This window comes from Simochromis diagramma, unplaced genomic scaffold (assembly GCF_900408965.1).
Source record: "Simochromis diagramma unplaced genomic scaffold, fSimDia1.1 OVJJ01000604.1, whole genome shotgun sequence".
In the NCBI taxonomy this organism is placed as follows: domain Eukaryota; kingdom Metazoa; phylum Chordata; class Actinopteri; order Cichliformes; family Cichlidae; genus Simochromis; species Simochromis diagramma.
The window spans coordinates 288,112-308,780 of NW_024387416.1; the positions used below are offsets into that span (position 1 = coordinate 288,112).

Sequence of the window (20,669 nt, forward strand, 5' to 3'; positions counted from 1 at the left end):
AAAAAAGACACTTTTTATCCATAAGAAGAACTCCATAACAGCAAATGAACTGTACAACAGAAAATGCAAATGCTATTTATGGTCTCCTCACAACAATAAAGAAAAATAAGAAAAATAAACTGGGCAAATATGGCATGTTTGTTAATACAGAGATACACATGTTAATGTGATATCTGGTCTCCCACTCAGATAAAAAGGTCTCCGAGTGTCCAGTGTTCAGACGGCTACCTGAGGACACTCTTCGTGTGAGACAAAATCTGCTCACACAGATATGTAGAACCAAATACTGTCAATAAGGCCTCTGCAATGTTCTGAAGACAGTTAAACTTGTGAGATAGTGATGTCCAGCAGGTGAAAATACAAGCTCCATGAACACGCACAGCTGTGGATTCCAGCTGCGTTCATAGTTCTGCAAACTTTGACCCCCACAGAGTCAAGGTTTTCAGTTCAATCAGCTGCAATTCAATGTCGCATTAACTGGCATTTTCTCAGCCTGTTAATGTGAGACAAATCCAGCTGCTCATTAAAGCTTTCTGGTTTGATTAGAAAAGCAAACATTGGTCCATACACCTGAAAGTCCCGAAAACACATTGTGAATTCTGCCTCGAGTCTACGGATGCATCCGTTTATTTCCGCAGTGCTGACGCTGTGCTGAGCGTACAGCTCCTGACGCATTTTTAGTGTTGGAATGTGGAAATTTCAACATCACTTGAAAAAACTTCCAGCTAGCACGTCCCTCTCGCAGGTAGGCTAAGTTATTTTTAGCCAATTACAAGATGAATCTGGTAGTTGGGGTTGTTAGCTCACGTACGACAGAGGTCGATTATGTCAGAGGTCGATTATCTTGTTAATAATTTTACCTCCTCACTACGTACGACTCTGGATACTGTAGCTCCTGTGAGAATTAAGGTCTCTAATCAGAAGTACCTGACTCCGTGGTATAATTCTCAAACACGTAGCCTAAAGCAGATGACTCGTAAGCTGGAGAGGAAATGGCGTGTCACAAATTCAGAGGATCATCATTTAGCCTGGAGAAATAGTTTGCTGCTTTATAAGAAAGCCCTCCGCAAAGCCAGAACATCTTACTATTTGTCACTGATTGAAGAAAATAAGAACAACCCCAGGTTTCTCTTCAGCACTGTATCCAGGCTGACAAAAAGTCAGAGGTCTACTGAGCCAACCATCCCTTTAACGTTAACTAGTAATGACTTCATGAATTTCTTCAAAAATAAAATTTTTATCATTAGAGAAAAAATTACCAATAATCATCCCACAGATGTAATATTATCTCCAGCTACTCTTAGTACCATTGATGTTAAGTTAGACTCTTTTTCTCTAATTGATCTTTCTGAGTTAACTTCAATAATTACTTCCTCCAAACCATCAACGTGTCTTTTAGGCCCCATTCCTACAAAACTGCTCAAAGAAGGCCATTAATTAATTCTTTGATACGATCAACCTATCTCTAATGATCGGCTATGTACCACAGGCCTTCAAGCTGGCTGTAGTTAAACCTTTACTCAATAAGCCATCTCTAGACCCAGCAGTCTTAGCTAATTATAGGCCAATCTCCAACCTTCCTTTCATATCAAAAATCCTTGAAAGAGTAGTTGTCAAACAGCTAACTGATCATCTGCAGAGGAATGGTTTATTTGAAGAGTTTCAGTCAGGTTTCAGAGCTCATCACAGCACAGAAACAGCTTTAGTGAAGGTTACAAATGATCTTCTTATGGCCTCTGACAGTGGACTCATCTCTGTGCTTGTCCTGCTAGACCTCAGTGCAGCGTTCGATACTGTCGACCATAATATCCTATTAGAGCGATTAGAACATGCTGTAGGTATTACAGGTACTGTGCTGCAGTGGTTTGTATCATATCTATCTAATAGACTCCAATTTGTGCATGTAAATGGAGAGTCCTCTTCACACACTGAGGTTAATTATGGAGTTCCACAGGGTTCAGTGCTAGGACCAATTCTGTTTACATTATACATGCTTCCCATAGGCAGCATCATTAGAAGACATAGCATACATTTTCACTGCTATGCAGATGACACCCAGCTCTATCTATTCATGATGTTACGGCCGAGAGGGCCAGGCTATGGGTGTGGACTCAAATGCAGACACAGAGGGAGGCAAAACAGGCGTGAACACAGTGCTTTATTTACAGTGCCTAGTAAAATTACAAAGCAGGAAACTTTGAATGCTATGAGCTGTGGAAGGTATGAACTGAGAACTATGAGGCCAAACTATGAACATGAAACTCTGACTGAGTGCTATGACTAGGTGCAAGATTTCATAGACGGATCCTGGGAATGGACAAAGGGGCAGCGGCTTGGGTGGAGGTACACAGTCACTATAATGACAAAAGACAGGCAGTCAGTGGCAGTCTAGTGAATCATAGCCGAAGGATTAGACTGTGGTGGTTAAGGCTTACGCGTTGCAGGTGAACGTGTCATGCAAGGAGTCTCCAGAGAGGGTCCAGAATATACTTGGAGCAAGGGACCTGGCAGGGAGGCAGGCAGGTGGAGTCTTATGATGATAAGGAAGCAACCAGCATCCAGGCGGAGATGTGTGTAGTTCAGCGTGACGGCCAGGTGGGTCCTATGACAAAGAAAACACGGTGAGGAGAAATGCAATTTTTAAGAGGCTCTCACAAGGGCTTGGCAGCCTAGCACTAACGTGAGTTAGCAGTAGATCTGGCAGAGGTCTGTTGTGAGTGCTGGCCTTATATACTGGTGACTTGATTGGAATCAGGTGTGAAAGCTGATTGGAGTCTCTGCCTGAAGGTGGAGCCCAGCAGAGTGGAAAAACCCCGCACTCACCTGGACCATGACACATGAAGCCAGATGACACACACCAATTAGTTAAACTGCAGGAATGTCTTAAAGACATAAAGACGTGGATGGCCGCTAACTTTCTGCTTCTTAATTCAGATAAAACTGAGGTTATTGTACTCGGCCCTGAAAATCTTAGAAATATGGTATCTAAGCAGATTCTTACTCTGGATGGCATTACCTTGGCCTCCAGTAACACCGTGAGGATCCTTGGAGTCATTTTTGACCAGGACATGTCCTTCAACGCACTTATTAAACAAATATGTAAGACTGCTTTCTTCCATTTGCACAACATCTCTAAAATTAGAAATATCCTGTCCCAGAATGATGCTGAAAAACTAGTTCATGCATTTATTACTTCCAGGCTGGACTACTGCAATTCATTATTATCAGGATGTCCTAAAAACTTGCTGAAAAGCCTTCAGCTAATCCAAAATGCTGCAGTAAGAGTACTGACAGGGACTAGAAAGAGAGAGCATATTTCTCCTGTTTTGGCTTCCCTTCATTGGCTTCCTGTTAAATCCAGAATTGAATTCAAAATCCTGCTCCTCACATACAAGGTCTTAAATAATCAGGCCCCATCTTATCTTAATGACCTTGTAGTACCATATCACCCTATTAGAGCAATTCGCGCTCGCTCTGCAGGCCTACTTGTTGTTCCCAGAGTATTTAAAAGTAGAATGGGAGGGAGAGCCTTCAGTTTTCAGGCCCCTCTTCTGTGGAACCAGCTTCCAGTTTGGATTCGGGAGACAGACACTATCTCTACTTTTAAGATTAGGCTTAAAACTTTCCTTTTTGCTAAAGCATATAGTTAGGGCTGGACCAGGTGACCCTGAATCCTCCCTTAGTTATGCTGCAATAGACGTAGGCTGCCGAGGATTCCCATGATGCATTGAGTTTTTCCTTTCCAGTCACGTTTCTCACTTACTATGTGTTAATAGACCTCTCTGCATTGAATCATATCTGCTATAAACCTCTGTCTCTCTTCCACAGCATATCTTTTATCCTGTCTTCCTTCTCTCACCCGAACCGGTCGCAGCAGATGGCCCCGCCCCTCCCTGAGCCTGGTTTTGCCGGAGGTTTCTTCCTGTTAAAAGGGAGTTTTTCCTTCCCACTGTCGCCTAAGTGCTTGCTCGTAGGGGGTCATATAATTGTTGGGTTTTTCTCTTTATCTATGAAGCGCCTTGAGGCGACTTTTGTTATGATTTGGCGCTATATAAATAAAATTGAATTGAGTTGAACATACCGTCATTAAGAAGCGGCACAACTAATGTGTCTATGTGAGCTAATTTGCGATGTGCACCGCTGGCCCGGCCATTTATTTTTTAATACACCCTCTCAGATTAAAGCCAATAAAGCCTTTCATTCATTCATAAAGACTTTGAATGAAAAAAGACGCTGTTGTGACAGTGATGTACAGTCTTGTTGGTATATGTATGATTTCTATGCATTTTACGTCAGATAAAAACTTTAGTTATAAGATTCAGATAATTATTTAATAAAGGCTAGACATTTTAAACGAGAATAAGAAAGAAAAGTATTCTTTGTGCCCCCCTTTCCCTGTTAATGTCCTACCTGGTCCCCTGGCAAAACTTTGCTAGACCCGCCCCTGCACAGTTACCAGCTGTCAGCTACTTAGAAAAGGATCCTGGTGTTATTAGTCTCACAGAAACAGTTCGTAACTTCCCTTCAACTCATTCATGTCACCTAAAAGGTAAACCTGTTTCTCCATCACCTGTTCAGTTCTGATGATTCAGTAAGGACATCTCCTGGTTTCATCTTCATGTTTCCCTCTCACCAGATATCCCCCCCAGAAGAGGCAGCTGACAGCTTAAAGACAAAGAATAAATCCGGCTTTGTGTCTTTTTCCATCCTAGCTAAAATACGGGACAAACTGTGTTCCTTCTCAGCTCAATACGAAACGTGTAATATTTTCTCTGAATACGGGACTATTACGTTTTTTACGGGATGGTTGACAACTCTACTAGTACTAACCTTATGAATAAAATAAAGTTCCCAGCTGTATAGAAACTCCGTCATGCTAGCTAGTATGCAGTACGAGTTATTCTAACTGAGTGTAAAAAGTCAGCACAACGAAAATAAACCACACCTAAACTTGTTTATATCTGATCCCAGATAGACTGCAGGTCATAACTTCTTACCTGATGTTCAGTTCACCTGACACTCGGACCGGTGACTCCCTCGGGTCTCTCCTCCTCTTGCCTCCCCTTTCCCTCATCCACCAGCTGGCCTCACCATCCACAAATCACCAGTCCAGCTATGGTCGTGCCATCAGTTAACCCTTCGCGTGCCAGCTGTGGCATGTGTGCCCAGGGTTGCCGACCCCTGCTTTAGTTGAATAGATGACTGTAAAAAGTTGTTTTTCTTTGGTGTTGCACTTGTATAGCACTTGAATGTACTTATTTTTATTGATATGATAGTACATTGCAAACTCAAAAACTTACAAAGAAAAAAAAAAAGTCAAATTTAGCCAAGCTCTCCATCACAATAATCTCCTTGTGTGAAACTGTCATGTGGAACCCAAACTTGAGTGACAATGTGACCTAAATTACATCCTGGGGAAAATTGTGTCACCACCTCAGAGTTCATGTCAGGAGTATGATCACAAACGTCCTAGTGTCTTCACCGGGGCTTTTAGAATAATAATGGGCCGACAAAAGCCTTAATCCTTAAAAATGTATCACATACATTTGCAAAGTTATGGTTACAGACTTGTCTCACCTGTTCACTTTTATTTTGAGTTTAATTAATTTGCTAAAAGGACAATGCACTCAAAAGTCATTAGAGTACATGTAAAATTTTTCATCTATTTTTTCTTTTTTTTTCTTCTTTTTTTACATATTGTGTAAAAATGTAAGTTAGTGGGGTTGGGTTAATTGGTGAACCACTTGATGTGAGTGCGAATGATTGTCTGTCTCTCTGAGTTAGACCTCAGTATAGGCTGGCGACCTCTCCAGGTTGTACTCTACGTTTTGCCCCAAGTATTAAGGGAAGAAAATAGATGTAAAATGTTAACGATTTAAACCTATCTGGTTAAGTGAAGTTTACTTGACTGGTATATATTCAGATTATACCAAGCAAATGTTCCTTAACGACTAATTATTTAAGTCAGTAAACATTTGATTTGATATTTTTTGGCTGCACTTTACTCAAAATTATTTTTTTGGGTTCATGAGGGCAAATCATTTTGCCCTCATAAAAAAAAGAATTCTGACTTTAATCTCAGAATTCTGAGAAAAAAGTCAGAATTCTGAGATTAAAGTCAGAATTCTGAGATTAAATTCAGAATTCTTTTTGTTTCCAGTGGCCCTAATCCTCTTCCGTACACATCACAGCAAAATGATTTAGGTTTTAAATTTTGCTATTGCTTATAGCATGTTATACTACATTAGTTTATATAAAACTGTTTGGTTTTCATCTCTTCCACAGCTTTGTACGTAATTCAGGACAAATCGATAAATGAGGCTTTTGCAAATGAAGAACAGCTGCTAAAAAGTGATAATTCATCCACACCAAAACCAAGGATTTCATCTACAGAAGCAAATACATTTACTCCAACAACCACTCCGAAAACCAGCTTAAATAGAACAGAGGAAATCCAAGCAGAAAACAGAACATCAGAACCAAATAAGCATAAACTTACAACATCAAAAAATGAAATTCAAAATATAAGCCATGGTAACGTTACACACTTGACTGATAGTCATGAACGTACCCAAATCAGCCAATCACCAAATGCAAACGTAGGCCAAGCAGTATCAGAACACGAAATTCTATCAACAATCTTAACTCCGGCAACACAGTCAGAAACTCCAGCAGGAGCTAGACCATCAGAGACAGTCAAATCAGCGGCTTCACCAATGTCAATGTCAGCATCATCTACAACAGAGCCATCCACAGGTGGCAATCAAACCTATGGCTCAAGAACGACCCGACACACAACACCAACAAACAGTGCATATGGTTCTAGTACAACAGGGGTGAAAATCCAAACTGCAGGATCTGTGGACACAGAGGCCATTACAACTCCCAAACAGTCTGGTCCACTCACAACTGATATACATGCATCTACAACAGCCCTTACATCAACACAAACGACAGTGTCTATTACAGCAACAACAACTGAGCCTACAGCATCTACAAAGGAAAGCATCACCACAACAAGGCAGGCAACATCATACACAGAAACAGGATTCACAACACCAACAAATAGCACTGTATCATCGAACCTAACCACAACATCGTTTCCAATCACATCAAATCAAAAAGCTTTATCAGGAAACACAGCATCACAACAAAGTACAGGCGATGAAACAACAAACATGCAAACAGAAACTTCCACTTTAAAATCAACAAAAGAAATGCCAACAGATGTCCCAAAACCAACCTACACACCATCATATAGAAGTGAAGGCACAACTCTTCAACCACTGGCCACAGCATCCACAAATGTGTCACCCACATCTGTAACAAGACAAGCAACCAAGGAGGAAGGTAGCAGTACTGATCAGTTTACACAAGAATTTACCAAATCTGCAGCATCTGTGACAACTACGTCAGTAACACCAACTCAGGCCATACAACATATAGCACAATCAACCATGACAGAAAAAACTTCACTGGAAACATTTCAGAGTACACCTGAGGGAACACCAGAATCACCAAAAAGTACGGCTATTCTAACAGGATCTAGCACATCAGAAATGGCCCCATCAAAAACAAATGAATGGTATACAACTTCAAATCAGTCTGCTGGATCAACAGATGGTAAAGGTTCCACACCATCATATGGTGAATCAGTGACCAACACAAAAACGCAAACTACAACAACTTCGCTTGCAAAATCACAGGATTTATCAACAATCTTAACTCCGGCAACACAGTCAGAAACTTCAGCAGGAGATAGACCATCAGAGACAGTCAAATCAGCGGCTTCACCAATGTCAACGTCAGCATCATCTACAACAGAGCCATCCACAGGTGGCAATCAAACCTATGGCTCAAGAACAACCCGACACACAACACCAACAAACAGTGCATCTGGTTCTAGTACAACAGGGGTGAAAACCCAAACTGCAGGATCTGCAGACACAGTGGCCATTACAACTCCCAAACAGTCTGGTCCACTCACAACTGATATACATGCATCTACAACAGCCCTTACATCAACACAAACGACAGTGTCTATTACAGCAACAACAACTGAGCCTACAGCATCTACAAAGGAAAGCATCACCACAACAAGGCAGGCAACATCATACACAGAAACAGGATTCACAACACCAACAAATAGCACTGTACCATCGAACCTAACCACAACATCGTTTCCAATCACATCAAATCAAAAAGCTTTATCAGGAAACACAGCATCACAACAAAGTACAGGCGATGAAACAACAACACTGCAAACAGAAACTTCCACTTTAAAATCAACAAAAGAATGCCAACAGTGTCCCAAACCAACCTACACACCATCATATAGAAGTGAAGCACAACTCTTCAACCACTGGCCACAGCATCCACAATGTGTCACCCACATCTGTAACAAGACAAGCAACCAAGGAGGGGTAGCAGTACTGATCAGTTTACACAAGAATTTACCAATCTGCAGCATCTGTGACAACTACGTCAGTAACACCAACTCAGGCCATACAACATATAGCCACATCAACCATGACAGAAAACACTTCACTGGAAACATTTCCGAGTACACCTGAGGGAACACCAGAATCACCCAAATAGTACCGTTACAACACAATGAATTCAAGAAAGAAGAGTCAGAGAAGGAGGAAGAAGATTGTGGCATTAAAAAGGAAGAAACCACCAGGAATGTAGCTCAGGGTCAAGATGGAGTCACTGGCACTGATCCTGAGCCAGTCAGGAAGTAAGTAGGAGATGATAGTAAACCGAAAGATAATAGAGGGGGGGTTTTGCCCATGTGAGAATTTTTGGCACCTTGTTTTGGTCCCAAGAAAAAAAAAAGAAAGTAAAGGAAAAATTACAAGAATTTATCAGCTGTGGTTCACTTACTAAGATATAGCATTTTTTACTTATCAAAAGGCCAATAAAGACAAATAAAACACCCTGATTTCTGTCACATCAGTTAGCCGAGATATGAGTGTGAACACGCTTTTTAGTTCGTTTGCTTTATTTTTGCTTTATTTTTGCCTTTTTGTGTGAGACTGTGTGATCTGAAATGAAGACTCTTTAGCTTTTAAGAAATTTTGAGTTAAAGAAAGTCCCAGCAGTAGAACTACACACTGAGTAGGGGTCTGGGGGTCATCCGACATTACGAATTTGAGTGTCGGACAGTTTGGTTTAGATTTTTAGATTGTACAGCTTTTATAGAATTATTCTCAGTTTTGCTTATTTAATAGCTTATAGGGTAATGAGCTGTAGCCAATTTTGCTTCAGTTGTTTGGGGCAGTAACCCGTTTTAAGTGTGTTTCACATTTGGCTTAATATTCTGGATTGGATTTTAAACCAATCTGAGTTTCAAGGGTCGGATGGATTTCAATCTAAACATTCAAATCATATCAGACACACAGGTTGTTTTATTTTGTTGTTGTTGTTGTTTTTTGTTTAGAAATGTGCATTGTTATTGAGGCTGACTAAAAGAGGGATTAGTTGAGATTAATTGACAATATAGCATATAGATTGTGTATTTTATTGTTGATTTAGTGACTGTGTGTAGTTTATATTTTGAATTTATTATACACTTTGGTCAGCTGAGTTTGTTTTAATTGTGTTATCGAAATAAACTGACATGACTAATATAACTAACTCATAACTGATGTAGATGTTAAGGGGTTGAAGAAAGCTCACTGACGTAGTTTCAGTGACCATGGCAGTGGAAAGCATTCTTTCCACAGCGAGTCATGTTGTAGGTTTTGGTTTCGTCTCTCTAGTTCTCATGTTCGTGAAAGTTAAACACCTCAAGAGTGGGATTGTTAACAGTAAAACGCATTACTGATTTTTATCATAGAAATCTGAATTCATTTAAAGCCAAATCTGAAATCTGTTTTGAATCTAAGTCTCTCTTCTTCCTTTTTTCACTGTAGACGAGGTAAACGAGATGATAGATCCCCTCGGCAGCCAAAACGAAGGTAAAGTGTTCGTAATAACTCCCTAGTGCTTTTTTTTGTTGATGTTGTTATTTTTTTTAAAAGAGCGTCCTTTTTAATTACTCTAGTCATTACAGTTCATAACATACCACCACACACATACATACCTAGGGGGGCAGGTGCATTACCCATAGGCTGGTGAGTGGGCCTGCTGCAGTGGCCCCATTCAAACTCTTGGGGGCTGCAGATGGTGCGGTTGTGCTGGTTCCACCTCTGTCTGCTTGTGGGTCCTGGGGTGCATTGTTGTGGCTTCCCTCCCCCATTATCAAGTACATTTATGACAAAGACACAGGCATTCCTACACTCTCTCGCTCTGTCTCTCACACACACACTGTAAGAGGATTGTTGATTTATATATCTGTGTATTTTCTAATTTGTGTGTTACAGGTGCTGTGTGTTTGTTTTTTTCTTCATCATACCCCCCTCCCCCTTCGTTGTAAAAAAATAATTTTTCCTGCCTGTCCTGCCTCATACATCATCATACTATACAACATATAAAGTAATAACTGAAGTAACACAAATATAAAATGAATAAGTAAACAGACAAAAGTTTCACATGAACAAGCAGAGCCTACAGAGATTCTGTATAGCTGTGTTTGCAAAAGCAAAATATGTTTGGCACCACAGTGCATTTAGATCATAATTCTGATTGCAAAAGCCGCCAGACAGGACGGGATTTTCTTTAAAGCCTTATTGATTATACATTTCTTTTTTCCCATCTTCACAGGAAAAAGCCACCGGTGCAGTATGTCCGCTGTGAAATAGAGGGCTGCGGTACTGTTTTGGCCCACCCACGCTATCTACAGGTCTGCTGTCACCAGGGGAACTGAAATGGATCGATTACTCTGTGATGTTTGCCTTTTAACCAGTTTCATTTCTCCTCATCTCTCGATTTCAGCATCATATAAAGTACCAGCACTTGTTAAAAAAGAAGTACGTGTGTGATCACCCCTCATGTGGGCGCTTGTTTCGCCTGCAGAAGCAGCTGCTGCGCCACGCTAAACATCACACAGGTGATACAAAGATGTTTATACTCAATGCTGGTAACAATTTTCATTAGACTAGGAAAAAGATGTACCCACAAAGCAAAAAGATGTTTCATTTAAAACTCAATTATATTCTTTTTTTTTTTCCATACTTAGTGTTCTTGTCTTCTTCACGTGTTTCTCTCAGATCAGAGGGACTACATCTGTGAGTATTGTGCTCGGGCCTTCAAGAGCTCCCATAATCTGGCTGTGCACAGGATGATCCACACAGGAGAGAAGCCAATACAGTGAGTTTATACATCTGATAATGTTACACAAGTAAACAAGGAAGAAATGAAATGAAAAACAAACAGTCACGTCTGAGTGTCCGACATAAGTTCCAGTAACAAAAGAAGGAAGCACGTCTTTTTCAATAAAAATCTTGTATAACCCCACTGTGGGATCACATGTCTTAAAATTAGCTACAAGAATTTTTGGCAGACAAATGACATCAAGTGACATCAAGTGTTTAGATGGCTTTAATCAAAACAGAATTCAGTTTTGCTTAAAGCCATCTATGTCATAGCACTCGCTAGTATAAACACGTCACACAAGTGTTTGTATTACACATGCAGAATATACCGCTGACTCGTTTCAGTTGAATGAAAACGTTTCAACTCCTCTTTACAAACAATGTATCAGCTGATGGGAGAGGTTGGATTATTATTGTTTCTTATTAGATAATGATTTAATCATTAGTGCGATAGCTTTTTTTCAGCTGATCATCTTAGTGATACAGTATTCATTTATTTAAACGTCACTCAAAAGGATTTTAATTTCTCCCTAAGGCTCCCTGAAAACCTTTTTCTTTTCTCAGCAGGGAACAGAGTGCAAAGTTTACTGGTACAGTGTGGTAAATAAAATTCTAGGAAAATTATACTTTATTTAGTTTCTTATTTTGTAACGTTACACATTAGAGCCCAACTGATGTAGACGTTTTAAGAAGGGTATCAATGTTTGGTGATTTAAAACTACATTGTACTGGCTGATATTTTTTCAGACACAAGATATAAACAGATTTTCGTAACATTTGTTATTGTCAGTTATTTGAGAGTCCTTAGTAAGATATAAGGGAAGGTGTAGAGTGGCCTCAGGTGGTGAAACTACGCAACATCACTCACAGCATGGTTGAAGGTGTTTTTTCTTGTCTAATCTCTACTTCTTTAATTGTCTTTTATCGGTTGCTATAAACACGAGTATCGATATGTTGGTCAATTTCACACATGATTTTTACCTTAAAGGTCATAGGTCAGGTTTGTATAAATTAGGGTTTATCTCGCATATTAAAAATGTTATGCATCCATCAAGGAGATTTTGGCCTCCCACCCAAAAACAAACAAACAAAAAATCAAATACAAATATAGGAATATATTAGAACAATTTTTAATTTTTCAAGTATGGTTCAATTACTTAAACGTAAAATACATTTTGTTTAATCATATGGCCAAATGAACAAAAGAAATGTGTAGACCTGTGTTACTAAAGTTGCTTAACTCTGTCTTGGTTTTTTGCTGAGTCATTCCCAAAAGGAAGAACTCTTTATAAGGCAGTGTATCAATGACAGTAACAATCAAACATTATGATTGTGACATTTCTTGTTTTTACATATTTTGCTGATACAAAATGTTGATCTTAAATGCTGATTTTTTTTTAATTGTAATAAAATCCATGCCTTTAAAAAAATGAACTGCTCTTCCTGTTCCACACAATAGTCCACATCCCAGCAAATAAATGACCTGTTTAACTTAATTCTCCAAAAAGAAATCTTTTCAGAAATTCAGAAGTACAACAAACTTTTCTTCTCGCTCATTCTCTGCAAGAGAAATCGAGGTCTTGCACACATTTCCATAAAGGTTCTCCAACCCTGTTCCAACAATACTTGTTTATACTTAAATTTGACATCTTTCCAGTGGAAGGTCTGAAATATTTTTCCTATTCACTCTGCAACATTTGGTCAGTGAGGGAATGTACTGGAATTTATTCTACTCTAATTTTAATTAAAATACATAAAACTTCTTTCACTGATTCAGGAAAAAAACCAACTAAAACTAAAGCAACAGTGTCTTAAGTGAGGCTTGATCTCAGTGTGCATTCAGACCTTAAGCTGTTTTTTGTCTCCATCTTGTGGCAGGTGTGAAATCTGCGGCTTCACCTGCCGTCAGAAGGCCTCCTTGAACTGGCACATGAAGAAGCATGACGCAGAAGCCTCCTACCAGTTCTCTTGCTCCATTTGTGGAAAAAAGTTTGAGAAAAAGGACTCTGTTGTTGCCCATAAAGCCAAGACCCACCCTGAGGTGCTCATAGCAGAAGCTTTAGCAGCCAACGGAGGAGAAGTAATAAGCACACCCACCCCAGTCCTCGAGACTCTTCCAGCAGTCATCCAGCCTGAGCAGCCTTCTGTCAGCCAGGAGAGCTGCTCAGTAATAAGCACTACCACCCCGGTCTTCGAGACAACTCCACTACTCACTAAGCCTGTGCAGCCGTCTGTTAGCCAGCAGAGCCACAAGGACCAAAAGAGTCAGGAGAGCCAGGAAGTGGCAAGCGGTGGGCTCACTCCACTGCAGCAGGTGGTGCTCCCAGTTGCTCCACAGTCTGAACAGGATGAATCTCAAGGACAGTTTCTCCAACTGCCCCGCATGGTGCAAGTTTCACATCAGCAGCAGGGCCCAACCTTGATGCACTTCTCCAGCACCAGCTACCCTCAGCTCATCCAGCTCTCCACTCTTCCAGTTAGTGCAGTCACATCCGTGGCTTGTGTGGAACCCCAGAGCACGCTCCTCACCCTGAGCTCCGTCACCACCCTGGCCTCCACAGCATCTGTGGCTCCCCAGCAGGCCGTGCACTGGGGGAGGGAGGGGGACGCGGATGCGCAAATTTGCGGAGAGGGTGATCTGTGGGAAAGGGTGGTGGTGGCAGGGGGCGGACAGGATGTAGGGGAAATGATGTGGGGGGGTAACGCGGAGAGGAGGAAGGAAAATGAAGGCACTGTTTGGGAGAGGGAGGGAGAGCGGATGTCACAGTGTGCAGATGTAGGTGGAGACAGTTTGATCTAGTTGTAAAGAGGGCGAAATGAACTGAAGGGCGACTTTATGTTTATGAAGGAAACGCACATTTTATTCCAATAAAACACTGAAACACTTGAAATGCATACATGATGGATATTTAAAATAATAGAAGCTGTCTTTGTGATCTATATACAGTCACTTTCAGTACAGAGCTACTTTGTATCAGGGAGTTGTTGTTTTTTTAAATTAATACAATGGATTACATACTTTTTGACCACCTAATATTTTATAAATTTTGGAGTTTGTCATGTAATTTCGAGATCAAATGATTGTTGGTTATGCACAAGAAGATCACAGCTTATTTGTATTTCCCTGTAGTATTCCTGTTGTGTTGATGTGTGTCCTTTTGAATGGTGAACTAATGAGAATTACAAGGTGCAATTAATCCTCAAACTATAAAAAACAACCATACCTGATTTCAGTTTGGTTGCTTGTCCTTTTAAGGGCAAAACCTTACAAATCACTGTGAGACTGAGCTTGGATCGCTCCTTGAAAGGCCCATTGTGACCATTTGTATTTGGAGAGTCTCAGGCATGGGGTTTGGACATTCATGGAGTTGTGCACCATAAATTCTTCCTACATGGGAAAAAAAAGAAATCATCTGGAGGCATCTGAGGGAAAACATTCAGCTTAAACGACCTGAATAATACAGTCGTCACTCACCACCTTCATCTTTTTCTCATTTTAACACTATCTCGATACATAAATGCACCAGTTCAAGTGGTCTGAACAGGACTTCCAGGGACTGATGTCAAAGTGACAGGACCCCAGGAAGAGACCCGGCACTTCATAAGGATCTGATGAGGCTGATGTCAAAGCCAGCACATTTTGATTCCACCTTGTACTGATGTAACTGAGTTCAAATCTGTTAACATATGTCTCACTGCAGTCCTCGTGAGTTGGCATAGTAGGACAGTGGGTTATAAACACAAGGCCAGAATCGGCCTGGGAAAGACTCCGGTGTAGCTTTGGAAAATGTGAAGGAGTGCTTAGATTTGTAACTATTAGCTCTTTCATCAGGTAAATAGCTGTTCCTAATAACAAAAATATCCCTCATTGCCATTCATTCTACACCAAAGTAATTAAGTAATAGAGAGAAAAAGTAAAAAGACTGGTGGAGTTTCCCTGATCTTGTTATTTGAGATCAAAGTGAACTGTATGTGGTCCACAATGTAAGCTGATGCTGTAGTGTATAAATGTTTCTGTTCTAGTGGCCCAGCCACTGTGACAGAGAGTTAGCGTGAACAACTCTGAAAACCACCTACGTTTGTTCTTCTCTTGCTCCTCTTCCTTCTCATATGTTGCAGTTTGTAAAGAAAAGATTTAAGTTGCTTTCTGTGCTTCATTATATTTCAGTAAACCAGGAGCATCACACTTGGGAAATAAACTTTTTCCAAATCTTCACGTTCTTCACAGGCAGCAGTATCATGTTAGGAAAATATGTTCCCTCTGAAATTAATTTGATAATTTTTGTGTGGTTTTATCAGACCACTGTAATATGATACAAATCATATAAACCTCTGTATGTTGCTAATATTAGACATACAAGATGAGTTCAGAATGTGTTCAGAATAATTATTAAAAATAAATCTGTTCTCAAGTCTTTATGTGTCACATGTCATTGATGTGATATACTTCACATTTCTTTCTTCTCCTTAGCCTCTCTTGTCTGGCAGTCTTTGCAGAAGTGTGATCTTAATGCACTGTTTTGTGATATTTACATGACAAAATTATAATATAAATATGGCACTTTAAAGCACTAATTCAACCTCTGGACAGTTGGGCTCTAATGCGCCTGGTCTTTAAAGAAATAAAATGCAAGTGAGAATCAAGTTGTATATAGAAAGATAGTATAAATACAAAAAATAGGAAAGTTTGCTAAGAGTCTGTGTTGCTAGGTTGCTCAGGGATCGGGCACACTTTTGAAGTGCAGCCACAACTTCCTGATTGGATTGAGAACCAGGCTAGAAAATATATCTTCTCTCCAGTCGTAGTTCTCCTGTGGATATAGAGTATCCTCCAGGATCTGACCAAAGAACCCTCTTCCAATTAACTTCAGAGTCTCCGACATCCCTTTGAATGAATTCCAGGCAAGATTTCATGCAAGCTTTTTTCAGTTTTCTCTTTGTCACTCTCCCATCCTGGCAGACAGTTCTAATATGTACACTCTTTCCCATCAGATCCACTGAAGCTCTTTCAGTGTGTCACAGGTGTATTGGTGGCCTCTCTTATTCAGTTTGTGAGTGATGGCCAGATCTATGCAGATTTAGACTAAGTGCTATACTTCTTCCATTTCTTAAAGATGGATTTAACTGAACTCTGTGGGATGTCCAGTGAACTGGAAATCTTTTTGCAGCCATCTCTTGACTTCTGTGAGTTGCTTGGAGTGAATTGTAGCAGGAATACTGATGAACCAGAGACTGGACCTCCGAGACAAAATGTTTTTACTACATGTCAAGTCAAAGTAAACTTTATTGTCATCTCTGCTATATACAGTTCAGTATATACAGGGAGTGCAGAATTATTAGGCAAATGAGTATTTTGTCCACATCATCCTCTTCATGCATGTTGTCTTACTCCAAGCTGTATAGGCTCGAAAGCCTACTACCAATTAAGCATATTAGGTGATGTGCATCTCTGTAATGAGAAGGGGTGTGGTCTAATGACATCAACACCCTATATCAGGTGTGCATAATTATTAGGCAACGTCCTTTCCTTTGGCAAAATGGGTCAAAAGAAGGACTTGACAGGCTCAGAAAAGTCAAAAATAGTGAGATATCTTGCAGAGGGATGCAGCAGTCTCAAAATTGCAAAGCTTCTGCAGCGTGATCATCGAACAATCAAGCATTTCATTCAAAATAGTCAACAGGGTCGCAAGAAGCATGTGGAAAAACCAAGGCGCAAAATAACTTCCCATGAACTGAGAAAAGTCAAGCGTGCAGCTGCCAACATGCCACTTGCCACCAGTTTGGCCATATTTCAGAGCTGCAACATCACTGGAGTGCCCAAAAGCACAAGGTGTGCAATACTCAGAGACATGGCCAAGGTAAGAAAGGCTGAAAGACGACCACCACTGAACAAGACACACAAGCTGAAACGTCAAGACTGGGCCAAGAAATATCTCAAGACTGGTTTTTCTAAGGTTTTATGGACTGATGAAATGAGAGTGAGTCTTGATGGGCCAGATGGATGGGCCCGTGGCTGGATTGGTAAAGGGCAGAGAGCTCCAGTCCGACTCAGACTCAGCAAGGTGGAGGTGGAGTACTGGTTTGGGCTGGTATCATCAAAGATGAGCTTGTGGGGCCTTTTCGGGTTGAGGATGGAGTCAAGCTCAACTCCCAGTCCTACTGCCAGTTTCTGGAAGACACCTTCTTCAAGCAGTGGTACAGGAAGAAGTCTGCATCCTTCAAGAAAAACATGATTTTCATGCAGGACAATGCTCCATCACACGCGTCCAAGTACTCCACAGCGTGGCTGGCAAGAAAGGGTATAAAAGAAGAAAAACTAATGACATGGCCTCCTTGTTCACCTGATCTGAACCCCATTGAGAACCTGTGGTCCATCATCAAATGTGAGATTTACAAGGAGGGAAAACAGTACACCTCTCTGAACAGTGTGTGGGAGGCTGTGGTTGCTGCTGCACGCAATGTTGATGGTGAACAGATCAAAACACTGACAGAATCCATGGATGGCAGGCTTTTGAGTGTCCTTGCAAAGAAAGGTGGCTATGTTGGTCGCTGATTTGTTTTTGTTTTGTTTTTGAATGTCAGAAATGTATATTTGTGAATGTGGAGATGTTATATTGGTTTCACTGTTTAAAAATAAATAATTGAAATGGGTATATATTTGTTTTTTGTTAAGTTGCCTAATAATTATGCACAGTAATAGTCACCTGCACACACAGATATCCCCCTAAAATAGCTAAAACTAAAAACAAACTACAAACTACTTCCAAAAACATTCAGCTTTGATATTAATGAGTTTTTTGGGTTCATTGAGAACATGGTTGTTGTTCAATAATAAAATTATTCCTCAAAAATACAACTTGCCTAAAAATTCTGCACTCCCTGTAGAGAGACGAGATGATGAGGCTCCATTTCCATACATTGCAAAAGAACAACAATAAATATAGCAAGAGTAAGAGTAAGAAGAATAAATATATATACACTTTGAGACTGAGGTAAGGGGAGTAAATATACACTTTGGGGTAAAGGGGTTAATAACAGTCTAAAATTTACAATTGAGATTTAAAGTGACTTTGAAGTGGTTTAAAATGACCAACATAGCAACTTTACGGTTTACAGTGTGAATACACATCAACTGTAGTCAGGTGGTCGCCATTTCACTAATTGTGACACTTCTGGACTCAATTAGATGTACTTCTGTTGAATTGATTGTTAATTTAAAAGATTCTCAAAGTCAGAATTTCTTCCCCACTTTAAGGCACTCCTTGGTATGGCTTCTTCCTTGCCAGTGCTTCCCCTGGTGGACACATTGTGCAATACATTTTATTTCTGTTCATTTTCATTTCTGTTTTAACAAATAATTTTACGTATGCATTGATACCTAGAGACTAGCAGAGTAGAGCATCGTAGTAGTTTTTTGCACAAATCAGTTCAAAACAGAGGTATGAGCTGTCACACAGGTCAGAAATCTTTATATCATCCATCCAGGTGGTCATAGGAATAGGAATATCTATATTTTAAAGGGTTTTGCTCATTAGCAAATGTATTCAAGCACTTTGCAACTTGTCGTTTTAATGTGTGCCTTTCTCTTGTTTTATATATATTACTCTTGTTTGTTATTTATTCGTGTTGTATTTATATGTCCTGTACAGTTTGTGTGGAGTACCCACAATGTTGTTGTACATGTACAATGACAATAAAGAGCTATTCTATTCTATTCTGCATATTTCTGGCTCTCTTCTGATCTCTGTCAGAGTAGTTTTGCATGAATTTTCATTTGAAAAATAAAATGAAATAAAATAAATAATTTCCTTATACTGGGTCTTAGGTCAACCTCTCAGTTAACTTAGAGCCTGAAATTAGCATTCTTTCCTTTTAAGGCCCACTCCCTTTAAGCCAACGTTCTCCTGATAGGCTATCCCTCACAAACAGAAGGTTTCAATACTAGGTGGGTGGGGCCTCTGTGCTCACAGCCAAAGCTGTGTGTCTCAGATATTAGATGTTAGGCATATCCACTCTTTTTGACATCATACTGTGTGTAGTGCAGTCTGTAGCCAGGGATTTTCATACCCTGACTTCATTGTTTAACTCTGGTTGTGTTTGATATGTTCATCAACCACCGTCACAGTGAAAGAAAATGGGAAATAGGTGCAGCGATTTATTGAAATATCCAAATGTGCATGGTAATACAGCATATACAGCTAGGTCAATATATATTTGGACACTGCCTCAAGTTTTGTTTTGTTTTGTTATCTGTTTACTGAAACATATTCCAATTATAATTCTATGATGGACATGGACATATTGTGTAGAATGTCAGCTTTCATTTGAATTGGATGAAGGGTTTAGAAGTTTCAGCTCCTTAACATGTGCCACCCTCTTTCAAAAGGAACCAAAAGTAAGTGGACATTGACTCAAAGGCTATTTAATGGGCAGGTGTGGGCAAATCCTTCATTATATCATTATCAATTAGGCAGATAAAAGGCCTGGACTTGATCTGAGGTGACTGTGTAGTGTTTGCATTTCGAAGATTGTCTAACATGCAGTCAAAGGAGCTCTCCGTGCAAGTAAAACAAGACATCCTTAAGCTGTGAAAACAGAAAAATTAAACAAAAACATCCTAAGAAAGCAAGCAGGCAAGCAAGCAAGCAGCAGTGAACTCAGCAACACAAAAAGACCTGGATGTCCACAGTGGCGGATGATCACAGAATCATTTCCATGGTGAAGAGAAACCCCATCACAACAGCCAACTAAGTAAACACTCTCAAGGAGGTAGGTGTATCGATATCCAAGTCCACCATAAAGAGAAGACTCCATGAAAGTAAATACACTGCAAGGTGCAAGTGATCCAGGTGGCTTACACCTTTGGTACGAGCGCCTTTATTTTTTAACACAGCTTGAACTCTCTTAGGCAAGCTTTCTTTTAGTTTCTTTTAGCAGACTTCAGGAATAGTTTTCCAGGCTTCCTGAAGCACATTCAAAGCTCTTGTTTGAATTTTGACTGCCTTTTGTTCTATGTTTAGGATCATTGCCATGCTGAAAAATCAACCTGCTACCAATCAGATGTTTTCCAGGTGTTAGTCCATGATGGTACCTTTCTGTGTTCATAATTTCATTACAGATGGCTGTGGACACCGTTACCACTTGCCTGACCACTTCTGTACTTACAGATGATGATTTAAACCAAAAATGTCAGTTTTGGTGTTATAACTCCATCAGACCTGTTGTCACTGATTTTCAGTCCAGCCCTTGGGTATTTTGACGTGCCTCATCCTTTTCTCATGTTTCCCTTCCTTTAAAAAATGTCTTTACAGCCACCATTTCAGTGAGAGCATTTCTGGTGAGCCTTCATTAAACAGTAGATGGATCAGCAGTCCTGTGTCAGGTATTTGCCAGACTTTTTCCTATTTCTTA

The 20,669-nt window shown here is 40.1% G+C and overlaps 1 protein-coding gene across 1 annotated transcript; it reads left to right on the top strand.

Moving 5' to 3' along the window:
- Positions 1-2,313: 2,313 nt before the first annotated feature.
- LOC120721734 (zinc finger protein 619-like) lies at positions 2,314-15,673 on the top strand. Its single transcript, XM_040012242.1, has 8 exons — positions 2,314-2,343; positions 2,445-2,523; positions 8,599-8,740; positions 9,918-9,962; positions 10,708-10,786; positions 10,879-10,993; positions 11,154-11,253; positions 13,137-15,673. Exons 1-8 carry the CDS (start codon positions 2,314-2,316, stop codon positions 14,056-14,058), a joined length of 1,512 nt encoding a protein of 503 aa, XP_039868176.1. The 3' UTR covers positions 14,059-15,673.
- Positions 15,674-20,669: the final 4,996 nt, after the last annotated feature.

Coding starts and splice junctions, on each gene's coding strand:
- LOC120721734 (XM_040012242.1), top strand. CDS start 2,314: ATGGACAAAGGGGCAGCGGCTTGGGTGGAG. Junction 2,524..8,598: donor CCTGGCAGGGAGGCAGGCAG/GTGGAGTCTTAT, acceptor TCACCCAAATAG/TACCGTTACAACACAATGAA. Junction 9,963..10,707: donor CCTCGGCAGCCAAAACGAAG/GTAAAGTGTTCG, acceptor CCATCTTCACAG/GAAAAAGCCACCGGTGCAGT.